At 54.3% G+C, this 26,730-nt stretch overlaps 6 protein-coding genes across 6 annotated transcripts; 2 read left to right on the top strand and 4 right to left on the bottom strand.

Moving 5' to 3' along the window:
• Nucleotides 1-5,446: 5,446 nt before the first annotated feature.
• Nucleotides 5,447-6,665, bottom strand: C8A04DRAFT_10410 (uncharacterized protein; the record flags this gene model as incomplete). The annotated part of the gene is made up of 2 exons (XM_062776570.1): nt 5,447-6,364; nt 6,432-6,665. The coding sequence occupies 2 exons, from the start codon at nt 6,663-6,665 to the stop codon at nt 5,447-5,449; spliced, it is 1,152 nt and encodes a 383-aa protein (XP_062639093.1).
• A 3,309-nt stretch (nt 6,666-9,974) lies between these two features.
• On the bottom strand, nt 9,975-11,935 carry C8A04DRAFT_26468 (uncharacterized protein; the record flags this gene model as incomplete). The annotated part of the gene is made up of 2 exons (XM_062779930.1): nt 9,975-11,819; nt 11,885-11,935. 2 exons carry the CDS (start codon nt 11,933-11,935, stop codon nt 9,975-9,977), a joined length of 1,896 nt encoding a protein of 631 aa, XP_062639094.1.
• A 4,955-nt stretch (nt 11,936-16,890) lies between these two features.
• C8A04DRAFT_26469 (uncharacterized protein) lies at nt 16,891-18,855 on the bottom strand (the record flags this gene model as incomplete). Its single annotated transcript, XM_062779931.1, has 1 exon — nt 16,891-18,855. The coding sequence occupies one exon, from the start codon at nt 18,853-18,855 to the stop codon at nt 16,891-16,893; it is 1,965 nt and encodes a 654-aa protein (XP_062639095.1).
• A 1,430-nt stretch (nt 18,856-20,285) lies between these two features.
• Nucleotides 20,286-21,137, top strand: C8A04DRAFT_10408 (RmlC-like cupin domain-containing protein; the record flags this gene model as incomplete). The annotated part of the gene is made up of 1 exon (XM_062776569.1): nt 20,286-21,137. The coding sequence occupies one exon, from the start codon at nt 20,286-20,288 to the stop codon at nt 21,135-21,137; it is 852 nt and encodes a 283-aa protein (XP_062639096.1).
• Nucleotides 21,138-22,174: 1,037 nt separating this feature from the next.
• C8A04DRAFT_26471 (glutamate decarboxylase) lies at nt 22,175-23,997 on the top strand (the record flags this gene model as incomplete). The annotated part of the gene is made up of 3 exons (XM_062779932.1): nt 22,175-22,192; nt 22,261-23,144; nt 23,214-23,997. 3 exons carry the CDS (start codon nt 22,175-22,177, stop codon nt 23,995-23,997), a joined length of 1,686 nt encoding a protein of 561 aa, XP_062639097.1.
• Nucleotides 23,998-24,150: 153 nt separating this feature from the next.
• Nucleotides 24,151-26,311, bottom strand: C8A04DRAFT_26472 (uncharacterized protein; the record flags this gene model as incomplete). The annotated part of the gene is made up of 7 exons (XM_062779933.1): nt 24,151-24,483; nt 24,570-24,904; nt 24,985-25,147; nt 25,206-25,463; nt 25,541-25,906; nt 25,970-26,205; nt 26,269-26,311. 7 exons carry the CDS (start codon nt 26,309-26,311, stop codon nt 24,151-24,153), a joined length of 1,734 nt encoding a protein of 577 aa, XP_062639098.1.
• Nucleotides 26,312-26,730: the final 419 nt, after the last annotated feature.

The raw sequence follows: 26,730 nt of genomic DNA on the forward strand, positions 1-26,730 counted from the left end.
GCACAACGATGAGTAAGGCGCCAAAAGCAGTCATCGACTGTACGGGGTGTTGCTCAACAGCGTTCGAACCACGTCCACCTAGGGGTTAAATGGTATTCCGTGTTCAGTTGTCGCTTGCTAAGGGACACTCAACACTGCTATTTATCATGCGGTCGACTCTAGGGCACCACCTGCCTGTCTACAGGGGCACATCGGCTCACTTTTCCCATGCGGAGTCAATGATAGATACGGCACCTAAGTAGGTACCGTCCATGTTGAATTAAGGCGACGGCTCGGCCGCCCTCGGCTTGCGCGCCTCCGAAGGGGCTGGACAGAACAAATACATTTCGAAGCTGTGCATGAGCTGTAAATACTCTATTGTATCCGTGGAATGCTTCACTGCCTCCCAACGCCTTACGAATGGCACATGTACCACAGTATCATGGAAAGCTCCATGCCGGTGACATTTGCCTCCCGCTTAGTCTTTCTCACAGTACGAAAGATTCACGTACCCGCTTACATCTTACCGCGATACCAAATCATTTGCACTACCTCAACAAGCACTATAACTGGACTCTAGAGATGTTCTCGAAGCGGAGGCTTCTAGCTCAACCCGAACGAAGGAACGGATTTTGAGTAACAGGGTATCTCAAAGTCTCGGGGAGGCGACGAGCAAGCGTTCAACGGTTTTTCGAGAACCCGGATCGCCCAAATTTGAACCCCGCCAGTTTTTGTGTCTCGGTTTTCGGTCTCCGAGCGGGCCACTTACACTTCGTCGTACAACATAACGTTAGACATATGTATGTCTCAGAGCAAAAGATCAAGGGCCGTTTGCTTTCCTTTCGGCTTGCGTTGTCGTCGACATCATCTATGTTTCAGCCCTCGGTTGTTATCTACATGTCGGGGCGTATTTGTGAAAGCCATCTCGGTGAATGAATACCAGTAAGAACTCCGGACTCAAAACCTCGACTCTACTATGTAGTGTCGCCACGGAGATATTCGGTCCTGTGCTATTCAAGCACCCCGGGGCGGAGCCGACTTACCGACCAGCCAACCTGCTGTCGTCTCGGTTCACAGAGGCGCCAGCGCGCGCGACCGTTTTGCGCAGCCAAGATGTCTTCCCTTAGTTACCTCTCACCTCAACCTCGGGCACCGGGCTTTACCAAGGAAATTAGTTAACACCGAGAGAGAACGGCACAAAGCCCAAAGCCCTTGTCCGCTCGGGCGTCAGCCTTGCCAGCCTTGCCCTTTTCTCTCTCTTTTGCCTTGTCAACCAGGCAATGACCGACCAGCCATGGGGAGGCCGCGTTCTCCTATTCGTCGTCCTACTCGGTCCTGAGGACCCTGCATGGCTGGCTGACCGAAAGACTCACTCGGTGTTGAGAAATGCGACTACCCCGCAGTTGTAATATGATCCCTAGGACGAGAACGAGGGTGAGGTTTGTCACGGTTGTAGGCTTCGTGGTTGAGGGGTCGGGGGTACATTTCGAGCGGACGGACCATGAACCAACGCTGTGGACTGTACGGAACTGTAGGACTCGGTTGCTCCGCGACTTGGGCATCGCAGAAGGTAGTGGGCGGGCGAAGTTGTGATCGGGGTCGACTTGTGAGCGGGGTTAGGAGGTTGATGTTGGGCACAGGAGTCTTGGGATAATGAAGGCGTTCGGTCAATTTAAGACCGCACTCTGAAGGCTTAACAGCAGTCGCCGACCTGGCTCGCCTGTCCGAGTTGAGATGGTGATAATTGGTTGCTCGCCCGGTACTGCTCCAATGGGCTCTTGCAGCCCCGCGATATTCCCGGTGTGGTTGAAGCCGGTCGGCAACCCAAGCTCCGTTGTCCGTCCGTTTTTGTTTCTTAGCGGGGATCCTCCCAATTGGGCAAAGTCACTCGAAGTACCTTTTTTGACGACCATCAATTCCACAGGCCGTTCTGGTTCGCATCATCGTTTTCCCAATTCGGCAGAACTAAGTATCAAAGACTGCTCCCGTCATCACCATCAGCAGGCCATGAAATGCAACCTAAAAAGAGGTGAGGCCTGAAGATTCCATGCATATCTACCTCAAATTCCAATCATCAAATCTAACTTTATCTACCATTCGGCCATTCATAGCGAGCTGATGACTGAGAGCGAGGAAGATGGATGTTGTGAGCTCCATGTCTGGATCCGTCGTGCATCGGAACGTTTAGCGAGAAGAGGAATCACGATTCCTTTTTCTAAACATTCCCGAACGTCACCCTCTTTTCCTTTCCCGAGTAGCGACGGCTTAACCGTCCCCCCTATGCCATCACACCCCACGATCAATTCGGTGTCATCAGACCGAGCCGACCTTCTCGCTCTCTCGCTTTCGGTTTGCTCTGGACTCAACGGTGCGGTGGATGTTGAACGGAGAACCGGGGTGGAGTGGATTCTCCGTCCCGTTCTCGTCGCCAAGCACTGGTCTCGTTCACAACGCCCAGAAACATGAACATCGCAGGCCAAGGGTCTTGGCGATCTTGGCCACGTTTCTTGGCCCCGCCGCTTGCCCGTGGATCGCTCAGCAACTTTGAAGTTGTGGAGTTGTCGTTCTTAAACTGTTTTTGACCTCTTCCTTGGGGACCAGTGAATTTTTTACCTTGATGTTTCGGTTTTTCTTTTCCAACCACGAGTTTGCATGAAGGCCCGACCCATTACGGGTCCTATTTCTTTCTTTCTTTTCCTCCTTGCAAATTGTATGTAAGCTCTTGTCAGCTCAAAACGCACACAGGGATCGGCCATGTCAGAACGTTGCTTTGGTTCTGCGTCGGCGTTATCACCAATTGTTCATCAGGGTTCGGCGATATCCCCGGGTTGATGTGCTGCGTTTGACTGGTCCAATCCTGGCCCGGCACCGCAATTGTCTCCAGGGGAATTGACTCTTTCTTTTCAGAACGGGACTCGGCCGATGATTCATCGCAAAGAACGGGGTTAACATACCGGACTTAGCCCGGACTCCGTCGGTGGCTCTCCGGCTGCGAAAGGTTCTCAGTTGTTGCTGTGCTCTCGTCCCTTTGATCTTCGTGCCTTTTTATTTTATTCAAAGACGGGGCTTTGCCCTGCCCCGACCGTGGTTCCGCATCGCGGGGATTCCAACTCCGTCATGTCATTAACCCGCTAACCCCTCCACATTACGAAGTATCGAATGGCGCCTCTTCGGGCTCGAGTCTGTACGACGTCGTGTGGCCAAGGATAGCTGCTGGGCGCCCAGACGCCCAGAACTGATGAGCATGAATCATGGCCGCAGCAAAAATTCCCTCCTGCGGTGAGCAAAAATGCAAAGAGTGGAGAATGAAAGGGCGCGATGTCTTTGTTTCGATTTGTGAACCCATTGGTACACTACCGCTGTAAAATACAATGATCGTGATCCCCGGGCGGAATGCTCCTGATGAACGGCCCGGAGGTAGGAGTTCTGGGGACTAGGGCCGAGTATAACGTGAGGTTCGCGCGAAGACCGCATGGAAATCCCACGGAGGTTTCAACGGCGCGGGACTCGGAGCGTTCTGTACCCCGACGGGTCGAGGTCGGCTGGATCTCGCGACACGGAATTCGTCCGACGCAGCGGTCCGACAGCTGTTCCGAACTTGTGTCTTTGTCCCCCAGCTGGCTAGGAGGCTTCTCATTGGCGAATCCCTGGGCAACCACCGAACAGAGGTGTCCTGTGTCGGGCGAAGAAACGACTCCGTTTCACCGCGGAGCGTGGCTTCGCTCTTGGTCCCCGACCCGACTTGCCATCAAACTGCATTCTCCATCCCTCTTCTCCCTTTGCCGGCGAGCCATTGGCGGCAAAGGCTTTTGTATTCTAATGCCGCCAAGGTAAGATCCAAGACGGGGCCAAGTCCGCGCAAGAGCGTCGGCGTGCGGAGGAGTTGTTACTCTCCGTTCCGCGTATTGGGCGTATTGGGGTGGTCCCGAAATTACTCGTAGTGGCTTTGCCTCAGCGCAATGACGACGACTTCTTGATTAGCTGCATTAAGTTACCCAAAGGAGATTAAACCTCGCTGCGTTGTGCTTGGGGCATGAAGCTGATGTCTTGGGTGATCTTGGAATCCGCTCCATGCATTTCGTCTCCAGATTCCACATCAAAAAACTACGACCAAGACGGAAAAAAGATGGCAGAAAGTCTCAATCGGTAACTAATCGCAAAGCTTTCTGATTATTCATGTCGGCATGAACAATTCCACATGATGACAAACCAACCCCAGTCCAGCCCAAAACCCAGAGCCAAGCCTAATTGCACTCTCCATCATGGAAAGTCTCCATCCCCCAATTGCGATGAAATCCGCTCCGACAAGGCTCGCCGCCAGCGAGGACGGGCCAGTCAGCGTTTACCATTCGCTCAACTGTCGATTGCGGGCGAAGGATCAGGAACAGAATGCACCGCCCGTCCGTTGACACCACACCCACAAACGGGATCGAAAATGGAAAGAGAGAAGGGAGGGGGGAAGGGAGGGGGGAAATGCACCAGCAACCCATTTGATTGGCTAAATGAGGTTCGCTTGTTTTCTCATCCATCTCATCCTATTATCCCAACTCCGTGGTTTCGGGCACTTTTCGGCAAGTTCAGACAGAACAGCAAACCACCCATGGTGGCTGCGGGGAAAGGGGCGCCCACGCGCACGCACAAGCGGAACTGCGTTCTACGGAGTACAGTACACTAGTTTAAGGCCCCCAACATTGAATTTACGAAAATTGGGCTGGATGAGTGTTGTGGACGGGGCTGAACCTGAAAATGGAATCAAACTTCTCCCCCTCTAACCATCTTGGTCTTCCACCATTGCACCTCTTAGCTAAGGTAGCCCGGGCGCTCTTTGGTGCTGAGAAGGCAAATAAGGTCTTGTGAATTTGAACTGAATCAGCCCCCTTGCGGGAGTTAGGCAAGTTTACTGGTGGTCGTGCGTTTGCAGGCTCGAAGTGCTTGCCGGAAGGGTTTAGTCTCCGGGAGGGTGGTTGGTGGGACGCGTCCCGAACGAGGCTCATCCATGATACATGCTCTAAAAGGGAAAGCGACACGAACGAGAGAGAGCGGTAGACAAACTCCGCGGAAGGGAAACAAAGGCAGATGATGAGAGAGGAATTTTCCATTTCTGGATCGTGATTTCATCTTGGCTCAATTACAGATGTGTGTGTATCCTCTTCCATATTCTGAACCTTCGTGCCCACGAAGAAAAATGATACAGCGCGCCGGTGTCTAATATACAAGTCCGTTTCGCGTGCGCCTCCCAAGACATGGCTAATTGAAGAACAACTCGTCCATGGTGTAGAAGAGATTCTGACCCGCCCATTTCGCCTCCTCTTTCCCCGAAACGCCCGTGTCATGTGTGCCCGAATACATCCCAAGGTGTTCATGCTCATCTCAAAATTCATTGTAAACGCCGTCCCCCAAACTCCGAAACCATGAAAGAAACCACACAAGCCCCATCCAATGCCTCCTCCCCTCCCCTCCCGGCTGATTACATATTTGATGTGGCAAACAGCGGCCGTGGTTGATCTTCCTCAAACGCAGAAAAAATGACCGGATCAGCCAGGCCAACCATGGCATCGGAATTTCGAAACGAAGAGAAGCCCGTCGGTTTCGTCACGTAGTTCGTTCCCATAACCCCCGAAGTCATAACGTCGGGGTTCATGAACCCCTGGTTGGCCATCCACAGCTGTTCCGCCGTAAAGTCCATCGATGCCGACGCCGGTCGGCTCAGCCACGAGAAGTTACCGTGGTTAGTTGGCATCGTCGGCGAGTGATGACTCGGAGCGAACCCGTCCGACGCGGTCGCAGATGGTGGGGGGAGATCAAAGTCCGGGTAGCCGAGGCTGGCGGGTGACAAGCTAAGGGCGCTGGCGGCGCCGCCAAAGGCGGCCCTTCGGTAATCGGGCTCGTGGTGATCGAGATCCGAGTGTTCGACGTCGGAGGCCGCGGTTGAGCTGGCCCGGTCGGTCTGGTGGTAGACGCCGTTAGATTCCGCCTCGTGCTGTCCACTGCTGCTCTGCGAGGCGCTCCCCGATGCTGTCGTTGCTACCGCCTGTTCCTGTAATTGCCGAGCCAGCGCCGCCATCCCCGCCTCGTCCTCCGGGAAAACCGTGTGTGGAGGGAGGTCCAAATCGCTATTCGGTCGAAGGCAGCCGAGTCGTGCGGCGACGTTGTGGATGATCGGTTGTCCGCGGTCGTTCAGTTCCGGTTCCCCCAGGTCCCATGGCTCTCCGTTCCGTACCATCGAGTACAGCTTCTGGACCGTGGCGATAAGGACAAATTGGGTGTTCTCGAGCACTTCGGCGTATCCTGGAGGCAGTTGCTTGTACTCGGTCTTTTTCCTCGTTCCCGCAGTGCATATTAACCCGTCATCTTTACACCTCTTGCAAGGGAATTCTCCGTCGCACTACATGATCATGTCAGTAACTTAAAAGGTGGGGCATCCCGCTGACAAAACCAAGGAGCAAGCCTACCTTTGTCTTCTTCATGCGACACCTCTCACAGGCCTTCCATACTCGCTTATGCCTCCCGTCACCTGGTTGCGAGTGGCTTTCTCGTGATGGCGACGAGGGGTGACTGTGGTGTGGGTTGGTCCGCTTCAAGTTACGGTGGACTGTCTTTACAGATTTGGGGACGGCATGGGACCGCTTCGGCCCATGGGGCCTAGGGTGCTGTTCCTCGTTGGGCGGGGTTGGTATGCTATCCATCTTTCACGAGGGATGTGTGAATGGGGCTAAGGAGAGAAGTACGACTCTTGTTCACAATGTCTGTGTCTGAGCCGGGACAGAAGCATGAAGTGTAAGTGACCCCAAGACCCGCGTCTCAAGGGGGGGATCAGGCGCATATGTAGAAAGATGGTCTCAGACGGGACAAGGGTCGTCGGGGCATTCTGTTTTTCTTCTAAGGAGGATCCAAGAAAGCCCGGGGGGGGGGGGGGTTCGCCAATTAATAATAGCCAGGAGGGGGAGTTGATGGGATGCGCAAGGGACCAGGGTTTGCAATTACATACACTACATACGGCGTACGAGTAAGGAAGAAGGCAGACGGAACATTTGGCGAGGGTACTTCTGCAGAAGAGGTCTTGTGCCTACCTTCGGCCTTGCAAATGCACCGCCGTGGGATTAGTTAACTTGAATGGCTCAGTCCCCATGCTTGGTGGCATCAGCATTCGGCTTGATGGTTATGTCCGAGAGCGCGCCCATGGCCCACGGGTTGCTTTCCAAGTCCGCCGTTGCGTTCGCCCGTCTGAAAAAGGTGGGACCAAGAATCCGCCCCCATCCCTTCGCGGTACGCGGGTCGTCTCGCCCAGCCGACTGGACGGTCTCCTGGCAGGGATTGTTCTCGAACCTTTCCGTTGCGGAGACCATCTGTCCGTCATCCAAGAGAAATTGACGTTTCAATGACTTGAAGGTCACCGAGAACCGGGCGAAACTCGCTTTTCTTTCGGAACGTTTGTCGATCGGTAGAAACGCTGGAGAGCGAGTCCCTATCAATACACGACAATGGCCTTGACCAGCCTGTGCGGGCAGAACGGGGTTATCAAAAGATGAGTGATTGTGCGCAAAAACGGCGGGATGGATGAGGGATGAGACTTGACAGGGTCAAGAATGGTTAGAGAAAACGGTACAGCGGGGTAGATGTACTTGGCGGTACATCAGAACAACGTCGGCCTTTTCTTAAGAGGCCAAATGCCGACTCACGCACTGAGTAAGCTGGGGAGCTTCAGCGGTGCTGCTGACTGCACAGCAAGCTGTAAATGGCTGTCGAGTGCGGAGGAGGAAACACTTTGAAGGCCTGTTCCGCAAAGGGAGCGTAGAGTTCCGCGATTTTTCTTGCCCGTGGTTCGCTCGCGGAGAGGGCAGATTCAGAAGTCGTGTCCCGTCCAAGTTGGGAGCAGAATGGGTTTTTTGTGGATTCGTCCTTTGAGCGGCCGGTACCCGTAACTTACGGGATCATCTCCCGCCCGGCGAGGAGCGGACGCCTTCCATGTGAGAACCTTCGAAAAGAGGGCGCCAGTGTTTATCGGATTCTGGAAGTAGAGGTCACCGAACTCCGACTGACTTCGAGAGAATGGGGAGCCAAATTGATACGCGAAGACCCACATATTCATGCATGGACAGATGGGAAATAGGTCCGTGCGTAGCTTCCTGCTTGAACATGCAAAATTACATAACCATCCGTAATGAACGTTCATTGTCCTCGAGCAAGGCTGGCAAGTCTGCGATCAGTTTCGCATCTGATTTGCCGAGTCAGTTCGTCGAATGGTCATAGCTAACGTCATCCCTTATTTTGAAACCTGTATTCCGTTCGTGGCAACAACTAGGAACTCACCTCGGGCTCCTCCTCGTCGGCGTGCCCGTAAAAGCTCATCGTTCCACTCAGTCCCATTGTCGGCCTCGATTCCCGAAACCGAGGTGGATTTCCGTCAATTTTCCATGCCAGCAACGGGCCGAGGCTCTCCCATCGCGATATATCGCTCGTTTCCTTTCATGCTACTCGCAAAGAAATAAAGAAGAGCCACGGGCTGGGATGCATGGCCAAGTGGTGGTAATAGCTACGCGTGATATGACGAATGCTAGACGTTCATCGTACATACATACCACAGGACCCTTCAACAGTGCTGCGCGATTTAAGACTGTTGGGGTGCTTGCAGGTCTCAGGAGGGTCGCGTGATCAAAGCCCCCAAACCGTCGCTCCATTCACAGATCGAGGCTCTATCACCATCCCTTCCCTCGGGTCAGGACGGTGTCGGCTGAGACATTTCCATGGTTAACGTTATTCTCCGACCCAGAGCCGAAACATGTCCGTTGAAGTGGGTTCCCTTGGGCCGGTTCTTTGACCCGAAAAAAAAAAGCTAGAATTTTTTTCTCTTTTTTTTCTCGAACTTCTCATGCCGAGGAGCGAGGCTCGGCGGGAGGGTGGGGCCACTCTGTGGAAGTCGAAAACGTTTACGTCCGTGATGATGGGATAGCCCTGGATGGAGCGCGGCAAATCGACAACCGAGTGGGTTCCGCGCGCTCGGCCAGCGAGCTTCTAGAAGGGCGAGGCGCGAGTAAGTGTACATGGATGAGGATTTCCTTTCCCGAATGCCGGGTTAACCGTTAAACTAATATCTAGGCCTGCTCCGAAAGCATCTAGGTTCAAAAATGGGACTTCGTCCGGAGAGAAGGAAAAGGGCACAGGGCCTAGATTAGCTCAAGCTGAGAGGTCTCTAGTCCCTGGCACGGGCCGTCCGTCCCCAAGCTCGTGCGTGAGACCCCTAAAAGCTCCGTCAAGTACATACACCGCATGTCACACGGTTCATAGGGGTCCAATCTGCCGTGGCAATTGACGATTATCTTTCTTCATACCATACCAGCTCTGAGACTTAGTTCGTCCAGTGCAAAGTTTCAGTTCAACGCGCCCCTCAACTCAACTCACCCACCACGACGCGAAACACACAAGCTAGGTAGGTAGTCACAATTTTTCACCATAACCATCGTAAAATAAACGGTCCAACAATTGGAATTCGGCTCTCGGTCGGGGGGGTATTAACTATTATGTACATACAGCCAACCATCCCCAGCTGTAGGACCTAACGTACACATACACCGATGACACTTCCTCGACCCACGGTGTCACACCATAACCCGCCCTCATCCTAGTCGTATATATCCCAGCCTTCTCCAAATCTGTCTGAACGAAACATGTGTAGCAAACACTAGTGTGGTGCGCCGAAGATATCGGCGCTGAGCAAAAAATCGCAAAAACAGAACAAAACAAAACTCGAGAGCCGTCCTTCCCACGGGGTTGTTGATGACCGAAATGAAACCAAAAAATGAAATGTCAACAGAGCTTTTGTTGTATGCGTGTGTTGTTGTGTATGTGTAATTCGTACAGGGGTCTTCTTTCGTAAAGGAGCGTGAGAATTAGATGTAGATGCCGGTCCCTGTCTTCCTCATGGTAAGAGAAGGACCGTAAGAAAAGAAAAAATGCTGAGCATGCTAAGCAAGCCAACACCGCCGTGATTGTTCTGATTAGAGAACAACAACGGCCGCCACAGCAGCAACCACCAGCCCAAAGCTAGCACCCACGCGACCAACACCAGCCGTCGGGATCGGGACAGAACCGGTAGTAGTACCACTCGGGAAGTAACCACCAGTGCCCGTGGCGCTAGCCGCGGTAGTAGCCGCAGAGCCAGTCGCCCCAGGCCCATCAGTAGGGGCGCCAGTAACCGGGCCAACACCAACCTCGTCCGAGGTGCCGGTGGTGAAACCGACCTGGGGCACGGTAACACTGGTGTTGACAGTGACAGTGGTGCTGGACGAAGGGATCTCCTGCCCGTTGTCATCCGTGCACGGCACGACGGTGGTCACGTCGACGACAATGGTCGTGTACACGGGCGCGACGGTCGGCGCGGCGGTCACGGTGATGTAGGTGGTGACGGTAGCGTCAGTGGCGATACCCGGGTTGGACCCGATCCACTTGCCGCAGATGCCCTGGAAGTAGGCGACGGCCTCGGCGATGATCTCGTCGGTCTCGCCGTGGGCGTACAGGCAGTTGAAGACGGTCTTGACGAAGGTTGCGTCCGGGCAGTAGCAGGCGGCGTCGGTGTTGTCCTTGCAGCCGACGGTGAACATGAAGGTGTTCAGGCAGGAGGGGACGACGCCCGGGCAGGGGAGGGTTTCGACGGGGGAGAGGGCAGTGGTGGTGGCACCGGCAGAACTGCCGGGACCGCCGGGACTGCCAGGGCCACGCACGGTGGTGGACGTGGTAGGAGGGACCTCGGCACCGGACGACGAGCTGCTGGCAGCTTCGCTGGAGCCGGGCTTCTTCTCCGTGGTGGTGGTCTTGCTCGGAGGCTTCTCGACGCTGGTGGTGCTCTCAATGGTGGTCCGGGTCTCAGTGACCGGGCAGATGGTGGTCGAGACGGCGATGGTGACAACGGTAGTGACCACCGAGTCGCCCGGACAGTCGGGGACCTCGGGTGCGCACGAAGTGACGGTAGCGGTGCTGGTCGTGAACACGGTGGAAGTGCTGTCGTAGCTGGTGATGATGGTCCTGGTCACGGGGGGAGGAACAACCACGGCGCTGGTGTCGCTGGTCTGCTGCTCGGGGGAGGAGGTCGATGTCGATGACTCCCCTGCCGGAGGGGGGCTGGCGGTCGTCGTCTCTTCAGCAGGAGGCGGGGTAGTAGTGGTCGTCCCCTCGGCAGGAGGGGTTTTGGTGGTGGTTGTCTCTTCGACAGGTGGGGGGCTGGTGGTTGTGGTCTCCTTCACCTCGGTGGTCGTCGTGGCCTCGACCGGAGGAGGGGAGATGGTGGTGGAAGCCTCGGCGGTGGTGGTCTTGGGCGGTTTGGTGCTGGACGCGGTGCTGCAGTCGAACGAGATGGTGGGAACCTGGATGCTGCAGCTCGGCTTCGGCTTGTCCGGCTGGTGGGGGAAAACCACCGTGACGTTCTTAGCACCACCGCACTGGTTGTTCACGACCGTAGTACCCGAGCTCTTGCAGGCGCTGCGGTGCTTGCAAGTCGATCCGTCCGGCATGTCGTAGTGGAACTCCAAGTCGCAGTCGAACTCGGGCTTGACGTGGATCGAGCTCAGCGAAAACCGGTCGATCGAAGGGCCACAGCCAAACGAGGGGGAGTTGTGCTTCTCAGACGAGCATGTGCCTCCGATGACCTTCTGGCCGGTACGCGGGGCAAAGCGGCCACGGCCGCCACCACCACCACCATTCTGGCAAGACCAGCCTTGGAAGTTGAAGTCGCCATAGTCGAAGAAGTCGCCGATGTCCAAGTCGTCCCAGTTGAACCCGGGCCGTTGCTTGTCGGTACACTTGTTGTCCGTGTTACCAGGGCAAGTGAAAGGGGGGGCGTGTCTGAACTAAAGGTGACAATGTGTGTTAGTCAGGTTCGCCATCACAACGGATGGGGTTGATCATGGCTTACAGTTGCCGACACGCCGGCCGCGAAGGCCAGAATAGGAATAAAAGATTTCATCTTGAGATATTGCTGATATTGTCGGTGCTTTTGATCAACGTATGTTTAAGAAACGATGGACGGGTTGGTTCTGCCACTGGCAAGAAGAAATCGGAGAAATCGGATTAAGTGGCTTTGTCAACGAAGGTATGAACCACGAAGTACCAAGAAATAGGAAAACGAGGCAAAGAAGCGAATGACTCTGCCTCTTGCTTGATTATCGGCACGCCGAAGGAAAAGGGGAGAGAAAATAAAAGGAAACCTGATGATACACAGACGAGGAGAGAGAGGGAGATGGAAGAGCGGGAAGGGAGGTTTGTGGCCTCTGATATAAACAAAACCGACCGCGAGCTGGGCCTGGCAGCCATGTTCTCTTCCTCCCCATTGCCATCCGCGCAACGGGGGGGGTGTGGTCAAATCGAGAACCACGACCAGGGAAGAGGCCCAGGGGGGGTGCCGCCGATGGAGCTCAGAAGATGTGTTGACTTCTCGCCGTGAGCAGGCACAAGCTTTCGAGGCGGTTGCTCCCCGGGGCCGCCCATGCAAGCAGCCAGGAATCGAACAGCCTCCCTCTCTCCCTCCAGAACGGCAAAGCTCCAGCTCATGGGGTGGGCATTGTTTCGAAATGGACACCCGGCAGGGATGTGGTGGTTGTTGAGATCCCTTTTTGCAAGTGACGTGCCCCGTCCCTTTCCTGCACGAGTTCCCTCTTTTCGCGCCACTACCACAGTACCGCCGGGCGAGAGACAAGAAAGCACTCAGGACGCCTCCGCCGTCGACGTTGTGCCCAAACTGGAGCTTCCTTCTGATGGCGCGCGGCTCTGGCCAGCGGCAGCAGGCCTGGGCGCACATGGTTGGTTGGTTGACAAAACCCCGTTTTCCCCTGGTTAGGGTAGCATCGACAGGGGTTTCGATGGGCCGGGGTCTTGTCCGAGATCTGGCCCAGGGGCCGGCTCGAGCCCGAAGCTTTCTTTCTCCTCCTGGCCAGCAACATATGGCCAATCGGTTATGGGTTTGGCGCCGAGTCCGAAGGCCTACCTGAATCAACGACAGAGTACGCCTATACGATAACACTTAGGGCGCCTTGGAGCAACGTTGACTTTCTCTACTCATAAATAAACAAACGGAGAAATCTCTTTCTTCGTTGCTAAAGAGATCCCCTCTAGGCACAGACCATAAGAGCCTTTGCTGTGGTGACCAGTCCCAACGTTCTGGACTGATAGCTAACCCTTGGGACGATCGAATGGTGTCGCGATGAAACGGGGGGCTTGCTGAGCCACGACGGCGACGCTACTGCAGGAACGGAGCACTCGCCGGTGCACTGGCAACTTACTATGACCACCATTATTGCATATATGTATGGTACAGAGTAACCCAAGCGTAGCCGGATGCCCCCGAAAGTGAGCGCCGTTGAAAAAATGTCCAGGATGTCGGTTCCTGGTTCAATATTCAATGTTTGTATCCCTGTTCGCTAGCGCTTCCCCGCAAACGAGAGGAGAGGAAGCGATTCCCAAACCGTCGAGAATGCGCGGGCCGAGCTGCTTAATCCGGGCGCACTAGCCATACACAGTTCTTGCCAAGTTCCAGGGGGTTTGAGACTCCTGAGGACGAGAACGGGTGTGGCGGCTGCTTTGTCAGAATCACAACTCCTAGTTCTGCCGGCTCTTGTCGATTATGGGTTGTCGGGATTTGTTGAAATTACAAGGGGAAAAAGAGTGATAGAAACAAGTCTCAGCTGATATGGAAATAGCGCTTCCCTTCTGCAGCGAGCCGCCCAAGTTTCGGGGCAGGCCAGTGGTGAGCGGCCACCTGAGCGCTCGATTCCAGCGCCATGTTTCAAAACGACTTGCCTTTTGTTCGCTCGGGCGCCAGATGGTGTTTCAGGTGCGTGGACGCCCGCAACGCCGAAAGAGCCGAGTAGTCTTGGCGCTGGTTGTTCCTGCCTCACCAATCAGAAAGCTGCACGCATGGAAGACTCTTTCCTCTTTCGGTGCAACCGTGCAAGACAGAGTCTTCTTGAACTAGAACTCAAAAGGCCGAGAACGTAACAAGTGGGAGTCGGGAGGGAATAGACTGAATGAAAGCCGCGCTGGTTTGCCGGGTCTATTCTACCTCAGGTACCAACTCTTCAAGTAACCCGGTATTGGCACATCGGAGGTAGGACAGAACCTGGAGCGAAGTCCGTTTTCGTGTCCAAACTCGAGATTCCGGACTCGCGGACTCACAGCATGTCTTTAGGTTTGGAATTAGGATGAGAACCGCTTTCCACGGCCTGGTTGCCTCACCATGTTACTTCTCTTATCGAGAAACCACCATCAATTGGTATTTGTTCAGAGCAGTCGTCTCGACTCTCATGGGCTCGAAGAAACAGCCCGAACGGCCCACATGGTGCCAATTTTAGCTTATCCGGAGAATTTGGGCCTGGAAGCGGGCGAATCACCGCTCAGTTTCGCTGACACAACTGGTCAACAGCGCGCTTGTTTTCCTACAGCCGCCGCCTACTGCCACCCGCCCATGCCCGTTGCGCAATGTTTCTCGACCTCAGCTGCGATGGTCAACAATCTGTCAGCAATTCACCGCAGGAGCCATGCAGTTGTGTTGAAACATCTTCAACTGGGCACACGCGCAGTTTATTTTTGGTCTGCACCATGGGAAAATCCGATGAGAGACCGTGATGCGCGCCAGCCCAGAGTTGCAGTTTGTTTTCTTCCCGGGTTCGCCCTTCTGGGAAGAGCACCGCCTATTGCCTGCATATAGCACCAGGGTCCGGGAGTACCGGCACCGGCATAGGCACAGGCACGGACACACGCCCGAAGAATGGACACAGAGCCTAGACCCGACACCGGCCGGGCGAGCTTCGCTTGGCGGCAATGCAACGCCCAGAATGGTCAAAGTCAGGGGAAAGAAGAAAACCTTCGTCGACGCAAGGGTTGCATTAAACCGTCCGTCCCCGTTCGAAAGGGGACCGTGTCTACGTTTTTGTCCACTCTATCCACTTGCCTTTGTTTCGAAGTCGCTACCTTCCACTGCGTTGCGCTCGTATTTGGCGATGCTTTGACGAGGAGACACAGCCACAGGAAACCATCGGGAGCTTGTCCCGACTTCGTACCACGTCCATAATCTCCCCCTTTTCCTTCATCTTCTATTCGTTGAGCACATTCTGGTCCAATATTTTCTTTATGCTAAACCCTTACCCCTGACCACTTCTTGAGCGTCGTTGACAAGATATTCTCGCACTTTATCGGCTCTACCTTCCAAGGGGGTGGTTCCACTGACCGATATGCCAGTCTGCGTACAAGGAAGTCACTTCAGACAGCAACAAGGCGAATATGCACCCGAGTAGGATTTAACCCGCTACAGAGTAGGTACGCCTACCTTCTGCTCGGGTGCAATTACAAATCTATACCCTGTAGTAAGCCTCAAACTGTGCCAACATCAAGCGCAACCAGGCAGCTCAACCACGTTCAGCATTTCGCAACCAAAACTCCATCTCGGAAAGAAATACCGTTACTCTCGGGGTCTTCGGACAGGTCGGTTGCGTCGGGGACATCAGACTGAGCTCTTTTGACGGGGGTTGAGAGCCCAATACACCATTCCCGGGCGGCGCGGTGCGGCAAGGATGAATTAACGTTCTCTCGGTTCCAACGAAAACTGCGATGCGCTCTACACCACACCCGCAAGGCAGTGAAACTTGTTGGCCACGATCCATCAGCTGCTACGTAAAGAGAGTGTAAAAATGAAGTTTTGCTGGCTGCCGATACCATGCCTCTTCTTAGGCACACCCGCCTCAACAATCATCATTAGACGTGAAGATCTTGTTCAACCTGGGATGTCATTAGCACCCAAGTGCCACGCACTCGCGTCGACAGCAACATTTTTACATAGTCGCAAAGTCGTGCTGAATTCGTAATGTATTTCATCAGGGAGACTCCATGAGGCCTTTTTATTTCATCTGATGATAGTTAGCTACCTAGCCAACAACCCACCAAAACATTCCATTCCTTACCACGATCCACGCCACAGCTCCAATATTACCCTCCCGTGAGGCACAGCACCAACGCTCCCCACCCCCCTAAAGTTTACAAACCCCTCAGGTTGAACAACCCCGCGCCGCCCCTCCAGAAGGGTTCTCCCGTAATCCCCAGGGAGGCGATACACAGCCGGCCGGGCGGTCGAGCGGTCCGGATTTTCGGCCCCACACACCCCCGGGGGACCCACAAAGGCCCGGTCGATCGGTCGGTCGGTCGGCCGTTGACCTGAGGACCCTTTTGTTTTGTTTTGTTGATTTTGTGTGTTGTTTTCTGCCTGTCAGTTGCCGGTTGCCGCTTACGAAAGATGAGACAAGACAACCAAAAACGTGCGGTTTGTTTCAATTATCTTTGGTGTGTACGGCCTGTGTTTCGTCGATCTCTCGGGGTTTGTCATCATTTGGATTTGGTTTAGTTTACAAGGAGGCAGTTTCGTGTTGAACTAACACTGTTGATTTCTTTTTCTACAAGGTGTTAAAACAAGGTTGTTGGGTCTCAAATTAAGACACTAAGAGGTATCCAGGTTTGAACTATGCGTATTATCTTGTGTGAGCTGCGATTCCGTCGTTCTCTTTCTCGGGAGGGGAGGTTTTGCGTGTTGTCGGACCGGAACTCAGTTGTCTTCATACTTCCAGGCAACGGCAGTGAAGGTAGCGTAATTAGCAGTACCGCTTTCCCCTGCGACTCTATTTCTTAAGAATGAACACGTCTAGGTGTCAGCCAAGGTAGAGGGCAACGAGGTATGTCGTGATGAGTATATGTCAACGTTAACATTACGCGGGGGCTCATAAATCTCTCCAAGCAAGTGCTCTTGTAGAACGGCTGCTTCGAGAGCCAGGGAAATAACAAGAACGTACATCTCAGTACCCATCGGGGGAATAAGATCACATTGATACGCTGCTTTCATACATTATTTGACTCCTTCCTACCGCAACTTTCACTCCCTCCCTATTCACCACTCTGTAACCGCCTAATCCTCTCCTCGGCCGCTCTCGCCCGACGCTCTCTCTCCAACCTCGCCTTCTGTTCCGGCGTCAAACCTCTCGCTTCCTCAGACCTCCTCTCCTCCGCCGTTTTCGGTGGCCCACCACCCAACAAATTCCCTCCACCTTTCCGCCTCCTGCTAGCCCCGTCCACCTGAGGCCCTTCAACTTTAAGCCTCTCCTCCTCTGCTTTCCTCCTTTCCTCCTCTTCTTTCGCTAACGCCTGTTTCTCCCTCTCCGCGCGTCGCTCCGCTTCCTCCTTTTTGAGCGCCGCAGGTACTCGGGTAGCCTCCCAATCCCAGCTTGATTCACCCAACTCGGACCGGGCGACACGGAAAGCGTCGCGAGTAGCACGGTCGCCGGCGAGGTCGAAAGGTGTCTTGCCCTCTGCGTTGAGGATGGTAGGATCGGCTTTGGCGCGTGTGAGAAGGCCTGTAATAAGCGGCGCGGCGTTCTGGGATGCTGCGAAGTGAAGGGCAGTTGGAGCATGGTGATTCTGTTGGGAGTCGCTGGGTTGAAAGACGAAAGTGGGCGGTAGGTTATTGGTTGTCAGATAGGAGAGTAGGGCAGGAAGCTTAGAGCGGCGAATGATGGATTGTATTTGGGTTGTGTGGAAGATAGCGGCTTCCTCCTCTTCAGTGAGCTTTGGTGGTTGGGGCTTGGGATCGGGCTTTGCTTTCGGCGTTTTTACGGCCCCGTCATCGGGCGCTGGTGCTGCTTCCGGATGGATTTCCTTCACTTTAAGTCGTGTGAGTTCGATATATGAGCGCATCAACTCGTTTTGCGTGGGTCTTCGTGTGGTAAAGGGAAAGTTCCTGATCCTAGGGTCGTTGGAGCGCAGGACCTGGTCCTCATACGGCCCATACAGAGTCCGTCGGTTCATCACCCCGGAAGCCCGAATAAACAGCAAATCGGAGGTGTCAATGAGGGCTTTCCAATCTTGTAACAGCTCGCGGACATCGTCCACCAGCGCTTGCTCGTTGTATCGGCGCAGCGACGCACCGGCTGAATGTGCGGCGCCCTTACTCCCGTCGTTCGCGGACTGCGAGCCGCCCTGCTTGCGTCGAGTGGTGTATCGATGAAAGGTCTTGTGCGCCAAAACCACCGCCTCCCTATTCAAAGGCACAGCGGAACTGTGTTTACTCTTCTTGGGAGCCAGACAAACCACCATAGCGGCAAAGTGACCGCCCCCTATCATGCAGAGGAAGATATGCCTGCTGTTGTAGGCTGGAGGCATGGTGTTGCCATCTTTGGCAGCCTTAGGCATGGCTATTGGCGGGAGTTGTCGTTGCCGGATAGCGTCGAGGATCTCGTCTTCTTTTTCTAGCTCCTTCGCTGTAAACACCGCCCGATAAATTCCAAAGTATGTGCGGTCCGGAAGCTTCGGTGACGCGAACCAGAGCAAAGGTGGTTTCGCCGTTCCCCTTTTCTTCGTCTTCGATTCACCGTTTTCCGCCTCGCCGTCCAGATCACGCTTGTCGACTAAGGACGCTTGTTTCTTAAGCAGCGCCGAAAGAGTCGTCTCCTTTCGTGCAGGCTCGCCCTCCTCGTCTTCGTTATCCGATGCATCGGAACCCGATATACTGACGTCATTCTCCTCCACAAGCTTCTCAAACTCTGGTTCCGAGACCGGCTTGAGTCCGTTGAGCTTTTGTTTGAGGTTGTAGTAGTGGAGGTCGGTTTTTAGATGTTCCTTTTGTTCCTGAACGGTAACGAACGACATGCTACAAAGGGAGCATGTTTGCGACCCAAGGGTATCGTCCGTGCTCGAGGAGCTTGCCGCCTGTGTTTCTGGGCCTGGTCCATCGATTGGCGCATCATCGGCGACGAACCCCGCGTCGGTCTTGAGGGAGAGTGAATTGAGCACTTCTGGCGGCAGGTCAAAAAGGTAGAGTGGTCGCCGGGGTAGCCCGTCCTGTGTCTTGTCCATGGTGGCTTATTGCCCGTTTGTTTCAAGGTGTGGTGTTGTGTTGGTGAGCAAACGAGTGCGCAGGAAACATGTCTCGTGAATGTTAGAGCGATAGAGGGGCACTCTCTTATCAGGTGGAGGTTAGAGGCCGGCCGAGACGAGTCATCGGCGGCAAGTGTGCATGACCCTAACCCTGAATATGGCTCAATAAGAAGTCTTACAAATCTTCAACATCTTGTCTCTTAGCTCTATTTATTTCTATCTCTCCCTCTTCAAAAATTTTGAAAGTTACCGGTATCAGCTTTCAACCCTAGAGCGTGTGCAACTCACTCCTCTCCCCCCAGTCATTTTTGCGCATCCGTTCGGGGACTGTCCCCCGACGTGCAATTCTGTTCAACCCCGCATTGTTTAGTGAAGGACTACCTGCAGGGCCATGTTTAGCCTTGTTCTTTAGAACAAGTGTTAGTGAACCTCCCCTTGGGGTCCGATATTCCCAGTCCAACAGCACTAGGTTTTGCGTCATCATTATGCTGATTATCCTCATCAGTTGACTGGGGTGTCGGCGGAAGATCCGTTGGCACGGGTGTCCCCCGGTAGGAACGAGTTTGAAGCACGGCGCCACCTTTGTTCTTGGGATGCACATCGAGAAGTCTGAACCGTAGGTTCAAAGGTCACGCCCGCCGGGCGCTTCGTACGAGCGGGGCTATTTTGATAGATGATAATCCGCTCCGTCCGCCTGATGAAGAGCCGAAACCAGCAACACATATTGGACGCAAGTGAGACGCCTTCTCCAAGAAGCTTGCTGTTAAAAAAGTGCGGAACAAAAAAACTGAATTATGGGAGTGTTCGGGAGCATGAGGCATTGATATGTGCTACTTGACGAGGGACAATGGAACCGCATGAATGGCAGCCTCTCAAAGCAGAAAAGAGCATGACCCAGCTCCTTACTGTCAAACAAAAGAAGGAGAAACAGATCAAAATAAGGAGTTGGCTTCCAACCAGGGGAGAGGTAAAGGGTTAGGGTTAAACTCGTATGGGAGCTTGACTCATTGGTTTATCGAGATCTGCTGACACATCACCACCTCAACCAAGCATGTGGTAATCATGGGTCAGCCAATTGTCGCTGCCGGATGCTGCTTTCTCATCACTGAGAAAGCGGACTTGAGGTTACAGGCGTGTTCTAGCCTTCAAAGATGGACAAAATTATAGATTTGGCATGCTCATCAAAGTATTATGTCCCAAAACTGTTACCGTCAATCGCGATTTGCTTCCATTGCGTGTTCTTTTGCGATATAAAAAGTGCAAAATCTCCTGCCTTGTCGGACAACCCTGATTTCAACAAACAACGACACAAGCTCAAGGTGTAAAGCGTCTAATTGTCTACCTGCTTAACACAAGGCTTCAATCCCCGCCAAACAAGCAGATCTCCTATGAACGCAATCAAAACTGCCATGTCCAACTCTCTTCGTCATGCCAAGATTACTCCCCACCGGTCCGCTGCTCGCGGACACGCAGATCACGGCTGGCTGAACACTTACCACTCCTTCAGCTTCTCGAGTTGGTACAATTCCAAGTTCACCCAGTTCGGCTCGCTCCGGGTGCTCAACGAGGATCGGGTGAAGGGCAACTCAGGCTTCCCCGAACATCCGCACAGCGACTTCGAGATCTTCAGCTACATCCTCTCCGGCGAGCTCACGCACACCGACTCGACACACAAAGAGAGCGACACCACCGAGTCGGAACTGTACCGCAAGATCACGCGGGGCGACATCCAATTCACGACAGCCGGCACGGGGGTCACCCACGCGGAGTACAACTACGCCCAGGACCCTGTTCACTTCCTGCAAATTTGGGCTATCCCCTGGAAGCGCGGGCTTACACCACGGTACGCTTCTGGCCGGTACAGCGATGAGGACAAACGAAAGGGTTTCGTCAACCTCCTGAGCCCGCTCAAGGCCGGAGTCGACGCGACGGCGGCGGAAGAAAAAGCTGGGGAGCCAACTATACCCGGCACAATACCCATCCACGCCGACTTCGTGATGGGCGCGGGCCTGATCGAGCCCAGCGGCAAGTTCGAATGGACTGTCGGCGCGCAGGCAACCGAGGCGACCAAGAGGAAGGTCTACGTACACCTTCCCATGACGAAGGGCGGTAAAGCGAAGATTAGGCTAGATGGGCGGGAAGATGATGTATTGGTAGAAGGGGACGGCGCGTTTGTTGAAGGCGTCAATGCGGGTGATAAACTGATTGTGGAGAGCGTGGGCGACGCAGAGGCGGAAGTTGTGGTTCTCGATACAGCATAAAATCGGAAGGGAGCTTGCTAGGGAAAGGAGTTAAAAATCCTGTTCAAGAATAGAATTAAAAAGGATTGACATTGAAAGCCACCTCCGATGCTCTATTGAGTGTGACAATTGCTGGAACGGCGGTGCGCTGAAAGGTTCCAGACACCATCGCGACCAACCTAGAAAACCCTCCTCGCCTCGGCCCACATGGGCCGATGGAAACGAAGGAATGAAGGAGCTCCTGCAAAAGAGGATAAGATGCCAAAAATTCCCTGCCGGGCCGAAGCCCAACAAGAGCGGTCAGGTTGTAGTTTTCAACTAGCAAAAACGTGATCTCGGACGAATCCTCACTGATACACGTAAAACCCCTGCACTTGGATGGAGAAGAAAAAGATAACAGGAGGAAGTTTGGGAGAAACGACAAAAATTTATACCTGGGCGCAGATGGTCTGTGCACGTCTGCAATCTGCCAGCCCCACTTGCCCTCTGCCTCATTGAGGACGGGAGGGAACTCTCACGAGGCACCATTTTTGCCCACCCCCTTCTTATTGTGCGGAGTATCGACGGCCTTGCCTCCTTGCATTAGGTATCGAAAACATATGTTCAATACCAGATTTCCGCCTACCATTGTGAAGCTTTGCAACCCCTCCAAGAAATAACGATCCCAGGCTGCCTAGGCTGCCGATGGCTACTGCCCTGGCCAAGTAGCTTCTCTGGCGAGCCGTTGACCGAGAACCAGTGACTTGCCCCCAATCGCCGTATTGCAAGATATCTTGAACTAGGATTTGTTAATTTTTCTCCTCGAATGCTCGATGATCCCGCACGCGCCGCTCGGCGGTAGTCCCCGTCGGTGATGTCATGATGTCCTATTCTCATTCACATGTCCTCCAATACCGCCCCCGCGCGGAATGGCGGAAACGTAATTTCTCTAATAACGTGGTTGGGACATCTACCATTGGGAATTTGTTGAGTTTGCCTGGACGAGCTAGTCTATCTCAGCTTAATAATTTACTTCGGAAGAGTGGTTTGATCGTGTTCTAAACTCCCAGGTGCCTGCCATGTCTCTCTCACGGCATGTAAGTCACCTCCCGGTCCCCACCTCCCAAGTCAATATTTAAACGACACTCACCAACAAACCCCTCAGGTCAATCCCGAAGACATAATCCGTCACCTTCGAGACTCAAGCGTATCTCCTGAACAGAAGGACAGCTCCCGGGGTCAAACCACCCACCTGACGCCTTTCTCCACGCCGTACGCCAGCCAGCGCGATATCCCCAAGTACCAGATCCCGCACGATGGCGCGCCGGGCGACACGGTGTACGAGATGCTCAAAGACGAGCTGGACCTGGACGGCCGGCCGAACCTCAACCTAGCCAGCTTTGTCGACACGTTCCTCGAGGACAATGCGCAGCGTCTCATGGCCGAAAATATGAGCAAGAACCTAGCCGACAACGACGAGTACCCTGCTTTGTTATCTATCTCGGATCGGTGTGTATCCATTCTCGCGAATCTATGGGGTGCGGGGACGGTAGTCCAGACAGACAGCGACGGTGGCAGTGGCAGCGGAGGGGGTAAAAAGGAGAAAGCCATCGGCTCACCGACGGTGGGCTCCTCCGAGGCCATCCACCTCGGCGGTTTGGCCATGAAGCGGCGCTGGCAGGAGCGGCGTCGAGCGGCAGGCAAGGATACCCTCCGACCCAACATCATCATGGGATCTAATGCCCAGGTGGCGCTGCTTAAGTTTGCGAGGTACTTCGAGGTAGAGCCACGGGTGCTGCCGGTTTCGAAGAAAAGCAATTACTGCTTGGACCCCAAGCTGGTGAAGGAGAACGTGGATGAGAATACCATCGGAGTGTTTGTAATTCTGGGTAGTACGTACACCGGACACTATGAGCCGGTGGCGGAGATCAGTGAGTTGCTGGATGAATATCAGGACAAGACGGGCGTGGATATCCCAATCCATGTTGATGCTGCGAGCGGAGGGTTCGTCGCGCCTTTTACGCACGCCGGTGCGGGACCAGGGAAGTGGTACGGCAGCTCACATCCCACACCTCACCTGTCCTTCCCCCCGTTTTGCTAACATGATTCAAATGGTAGGAATTTTGGACTTCGCCGAGTCACATCGATCAACGCCTCGGGCCACAAATACGGCCTCGTAACACCCGGCGTTGGATGGATCGTCTGGCGCGATGAATCCCACCTTCCCAAGGACCTCATCTTCGAGCTCCATTATCTCGGCGGCACGGAACAGTCCTACACGCTCAACTTCTCCCGTCCCGGTGCGCAGGTGGTCGTGCAGTACTACAACTTGATCCACCTCGGTTTCACAGGTTACCGGGAGATTATGGAAAACTGCCTAGCCAACGCCCGCATCTTCTCGCAAAGCATCGAAGCAACAGGGTGGTACACCTGTCTCAGCGATATCCACCGCCCCGTAAATCCATTCTCCGGCAGTCATGATGTGGGTTCCTCCGCAACGTACACCCCGGGCCTACCCGTCATCGCCTTCCGCTTCAGCGACGCGTTCCAACAAACGTACCCGCACATCCAACAAGAGACCGTGTCCCTACTTCTCCGCGCGCGTCAGTGGATTGTGCCCAACTACGCCCTTCCGCCGGACGAATCGGAGACCGAGATCCTGCGCGTGGTCGTGCGCGTCAGTATGAGCTTTGACCTGCTAGATCGTCTGGTGACGGACCTCGTGGAAGTCACGGAGACGTTGATGGAGAGGGACCAGGTGGATTTATCCGTGCTGCAGTCATCAACGTGGGCAAGGAGGGGCCAAGGGTCCGCCGGGAAGGGCGAGGAGGGTGGTCGCGAAGAAGGAGGGGAAAAGGGAGAGAAGGCGGCGGAAGGGGGTTTGCATCGGGCTGTGTGTTAATTAAGGGAGGTTGGGAAAAGTTCTGTCTCGAAACGGTTGGAGCTGTTGAATGTGAAATACAACTCGAATAAAAAGCTACCCAAGAGGATATCATAACCAAAAAGTCTCGTCGGTAAGTAGACACAGGCAGGTAGGCACAGAAATAGGTCAATATCACAGCTTCGCCCCCTTCGCCCTTCTCGCCTCCCTCTCTTTATCCCGCAGCAGCCGCCGCAGGATCTTGCCACTGGGGCTCTTGGGCACGGTATCGATAAACTCGATCCCCCCCTTGAGCCACTTGTAGTGAGCCTTGTGGTCCTGGACATGCTTGTTGATCTCAGCCACGATCTCGTCACGCTTCCGCGACGCCATCGAGTCTGGAATTACGACAAAGGCCTTCGGAGCTTCGCCGTCGCGTTCATCGGGAACGGAGATGACGGCGCAGTCGTCGACGGCTGGGTGGGTGAGAAGATGCGCTTCGAGCTCGGCGGGAGCGACTTGGTGGCCCTGGGGGGGGAGGTTAATAACTATGCTTAAACCTGTGCACGGAGAAGGAAAGGTTGGCAGGTGGGCGGATGGGCGGGTGGGCGTACCTTGACCTTGATCAACTCTTTCAGTCGATCGACAATGGTGATATGCTCATAACCCTTTTCTGACTTGGTCACGATGACCTCGTCGCCAGTACGCAACCAGCGACCGTCCTCATCCCAAATGAAAGCTTCCGCAGTGGCCTTTTCGTTGTTCAGATACCCTAGCGTAACGGCTGGCGACTGCACCAGCAGCTCGCCTGGCTTGTTGTATTCGGTGATTTCCTTTCCGTCCGGGTCGACAACCTTAGCTCGCACGCCAGGTACGAGAGAGCCGGATGTGCCTTGGCAGATGTCATGTTCGCTCGTTGTGCAGATGACAGTGGCGGACTCGGTCATCCCTATGGTGGGGGTATTAGCAGAGTTTCATTAGGTACTTAGGTAGTCAAAAGAAGGCGAGGAGTGAAGGATAAAGTTGTACCGTAACCCTGGGCGATGTGCCACTTGGGGTAGAGGCGGCTCAGCTCCTGCGCGGTCTCCCCCCCAAGAGGCGCTGCACCGGTAAATATCAACCTGACACTGCTCAGGTCATACTTCTTGAGCTCGTCCTTGCTGCTCAACATGCGGACCACGATTGGGGGAACCTGCTTCATTTAGTACCGGTTCATGGGCTAGCCAGAATCGATATCGTAAAGCTCTTACAATGAGTACATGGTTGATTTTGAACCGCTCGATGGCCCGGAGATAGTCTGTGAGATCAAACTTGGGCAAGACAATGACTTCGTCGCCACGCCACGTCGCGGAGTGGGCTACCACTAGCAAGCCATAAATATGGCTAAAGGGTAGCAGGCCTAGTGCTACTTGGGTCTCAACCCCAAACTTCCTTCGGCCAACGTCCTCATGAATGCAATATTGTATCGTGTTGGCGATGGCGTTTCGATGCGAGATCATGACGGCTTTCTGTCTTATTGTTAGTCGGCTATCAGGGACAATGGCCCGGTGCATGTAAGGGGTCTCAGAAACGCTGGCAGACTCACTGGAAGTCCTGAGGTACCACTGGAATAGCAGAGGAATGCCACCTGGCGTGCCCCTTGGCCGGTCGTCCATTTCAACGGTTCTAGGGCTGGGGTGGAACGACCCATCGCGATCAGGTCCTCAATGTTCCTGAACGGAGCCTTCTGGGACGCTCCAGGCAGATCCATGAGGAAAATCTTGTCCTCGGGTAATCCCACTGCCTTGGCAGCTTTCAGCGCGGTCTCGAGCACCGGCACACAGGTGAAGAGGGCTTTCGCCCCAGAGGACCGCAGCTGGTGCTCCAGCTCCTCCGCTGAATAGGCGACATTGGCGGGCGTGGCAATGCCAGACAATCGGTGCACGGCATGCAATACCGAAAGATAATCGACCTATGTAATGGTGTTAGAACAAAGGTCTTTGCCCACCTAATCGGGTGGTCGGGTGGTACTGACTGTGTTGAATGAGAAGACCGCGACCACCTTGTCCCAGGGGGAATCTGTGTTTGGCCTCCATCCGGTGATTTTAGCTAAAGCTTGGGCGATAAGGTCGGAGCGCTGGAACGCCTCCTCCACGGTGTACGTCCTTCCAGTAAGACCGCAGGTGAAGGGATTCCGGCTCTTGGAGATGGGACGGCGACCAGAGAGTTCATTTCTCATGAAATCACCAATCGTGACCGAGTCGGGCGGGTCTGATCAAAAATCAATTAGCATACAGCATCTACCACCAGACTCCGTAATATCATTAAACTTACCAAAGGGAAGCTTCGGGGCCCATGGTGGCGGGTAAAACACCATCTTGCCGGTGTTCTGTCCTCCTTCGCGCGCGGACGTGTGCACGCGTCAAGTTGCTCGTTGGTACTGACTTCAGTCTTGCAAGTGCACAAAAGCTCGAGCCCCAAGTTCGAGGGAGGCGATCGGGTATTTTTCTATCTTTGTATTGCTGAGAAAAATAGCAGAAACCCCCTGTAAGGAGCAGCCGTTGGGATCAGAAGGGAGGAGGGTGGTTGTCACCTCGGCCAACTAAATCGGATATGATCTCGGGTCATTCATTACCCGGTTTGGCGACAAGTTTCGATTCCAAGGCCTCCCTTCCTCACCTCAGCCCTGTGGTACCAAGCAAAAAAACACCGAACAACCCGAGCCTTGCGGACTGCTGAGTGCATATTCTGCGAGCTTGCCCACCAACTTCCCATTGCGAAGAGTCCAGCACCCTC

This window comes from Dichotomopilus funicola (assembly GCF_033296635.1).
Source record: "Dichotomopilus funicola strain CBS 141.50 unplaced genomic scaffold C8A04scaffold_13, whole genome shotgun sequence".
Classification (NCBI taxonomy): Eukaryota; Fungi; Ascomycota; class Sordariomycetes; order Sordariales; family Chaetomiaceae; genus Dichotomopilus; species Dichotomopilus funicola.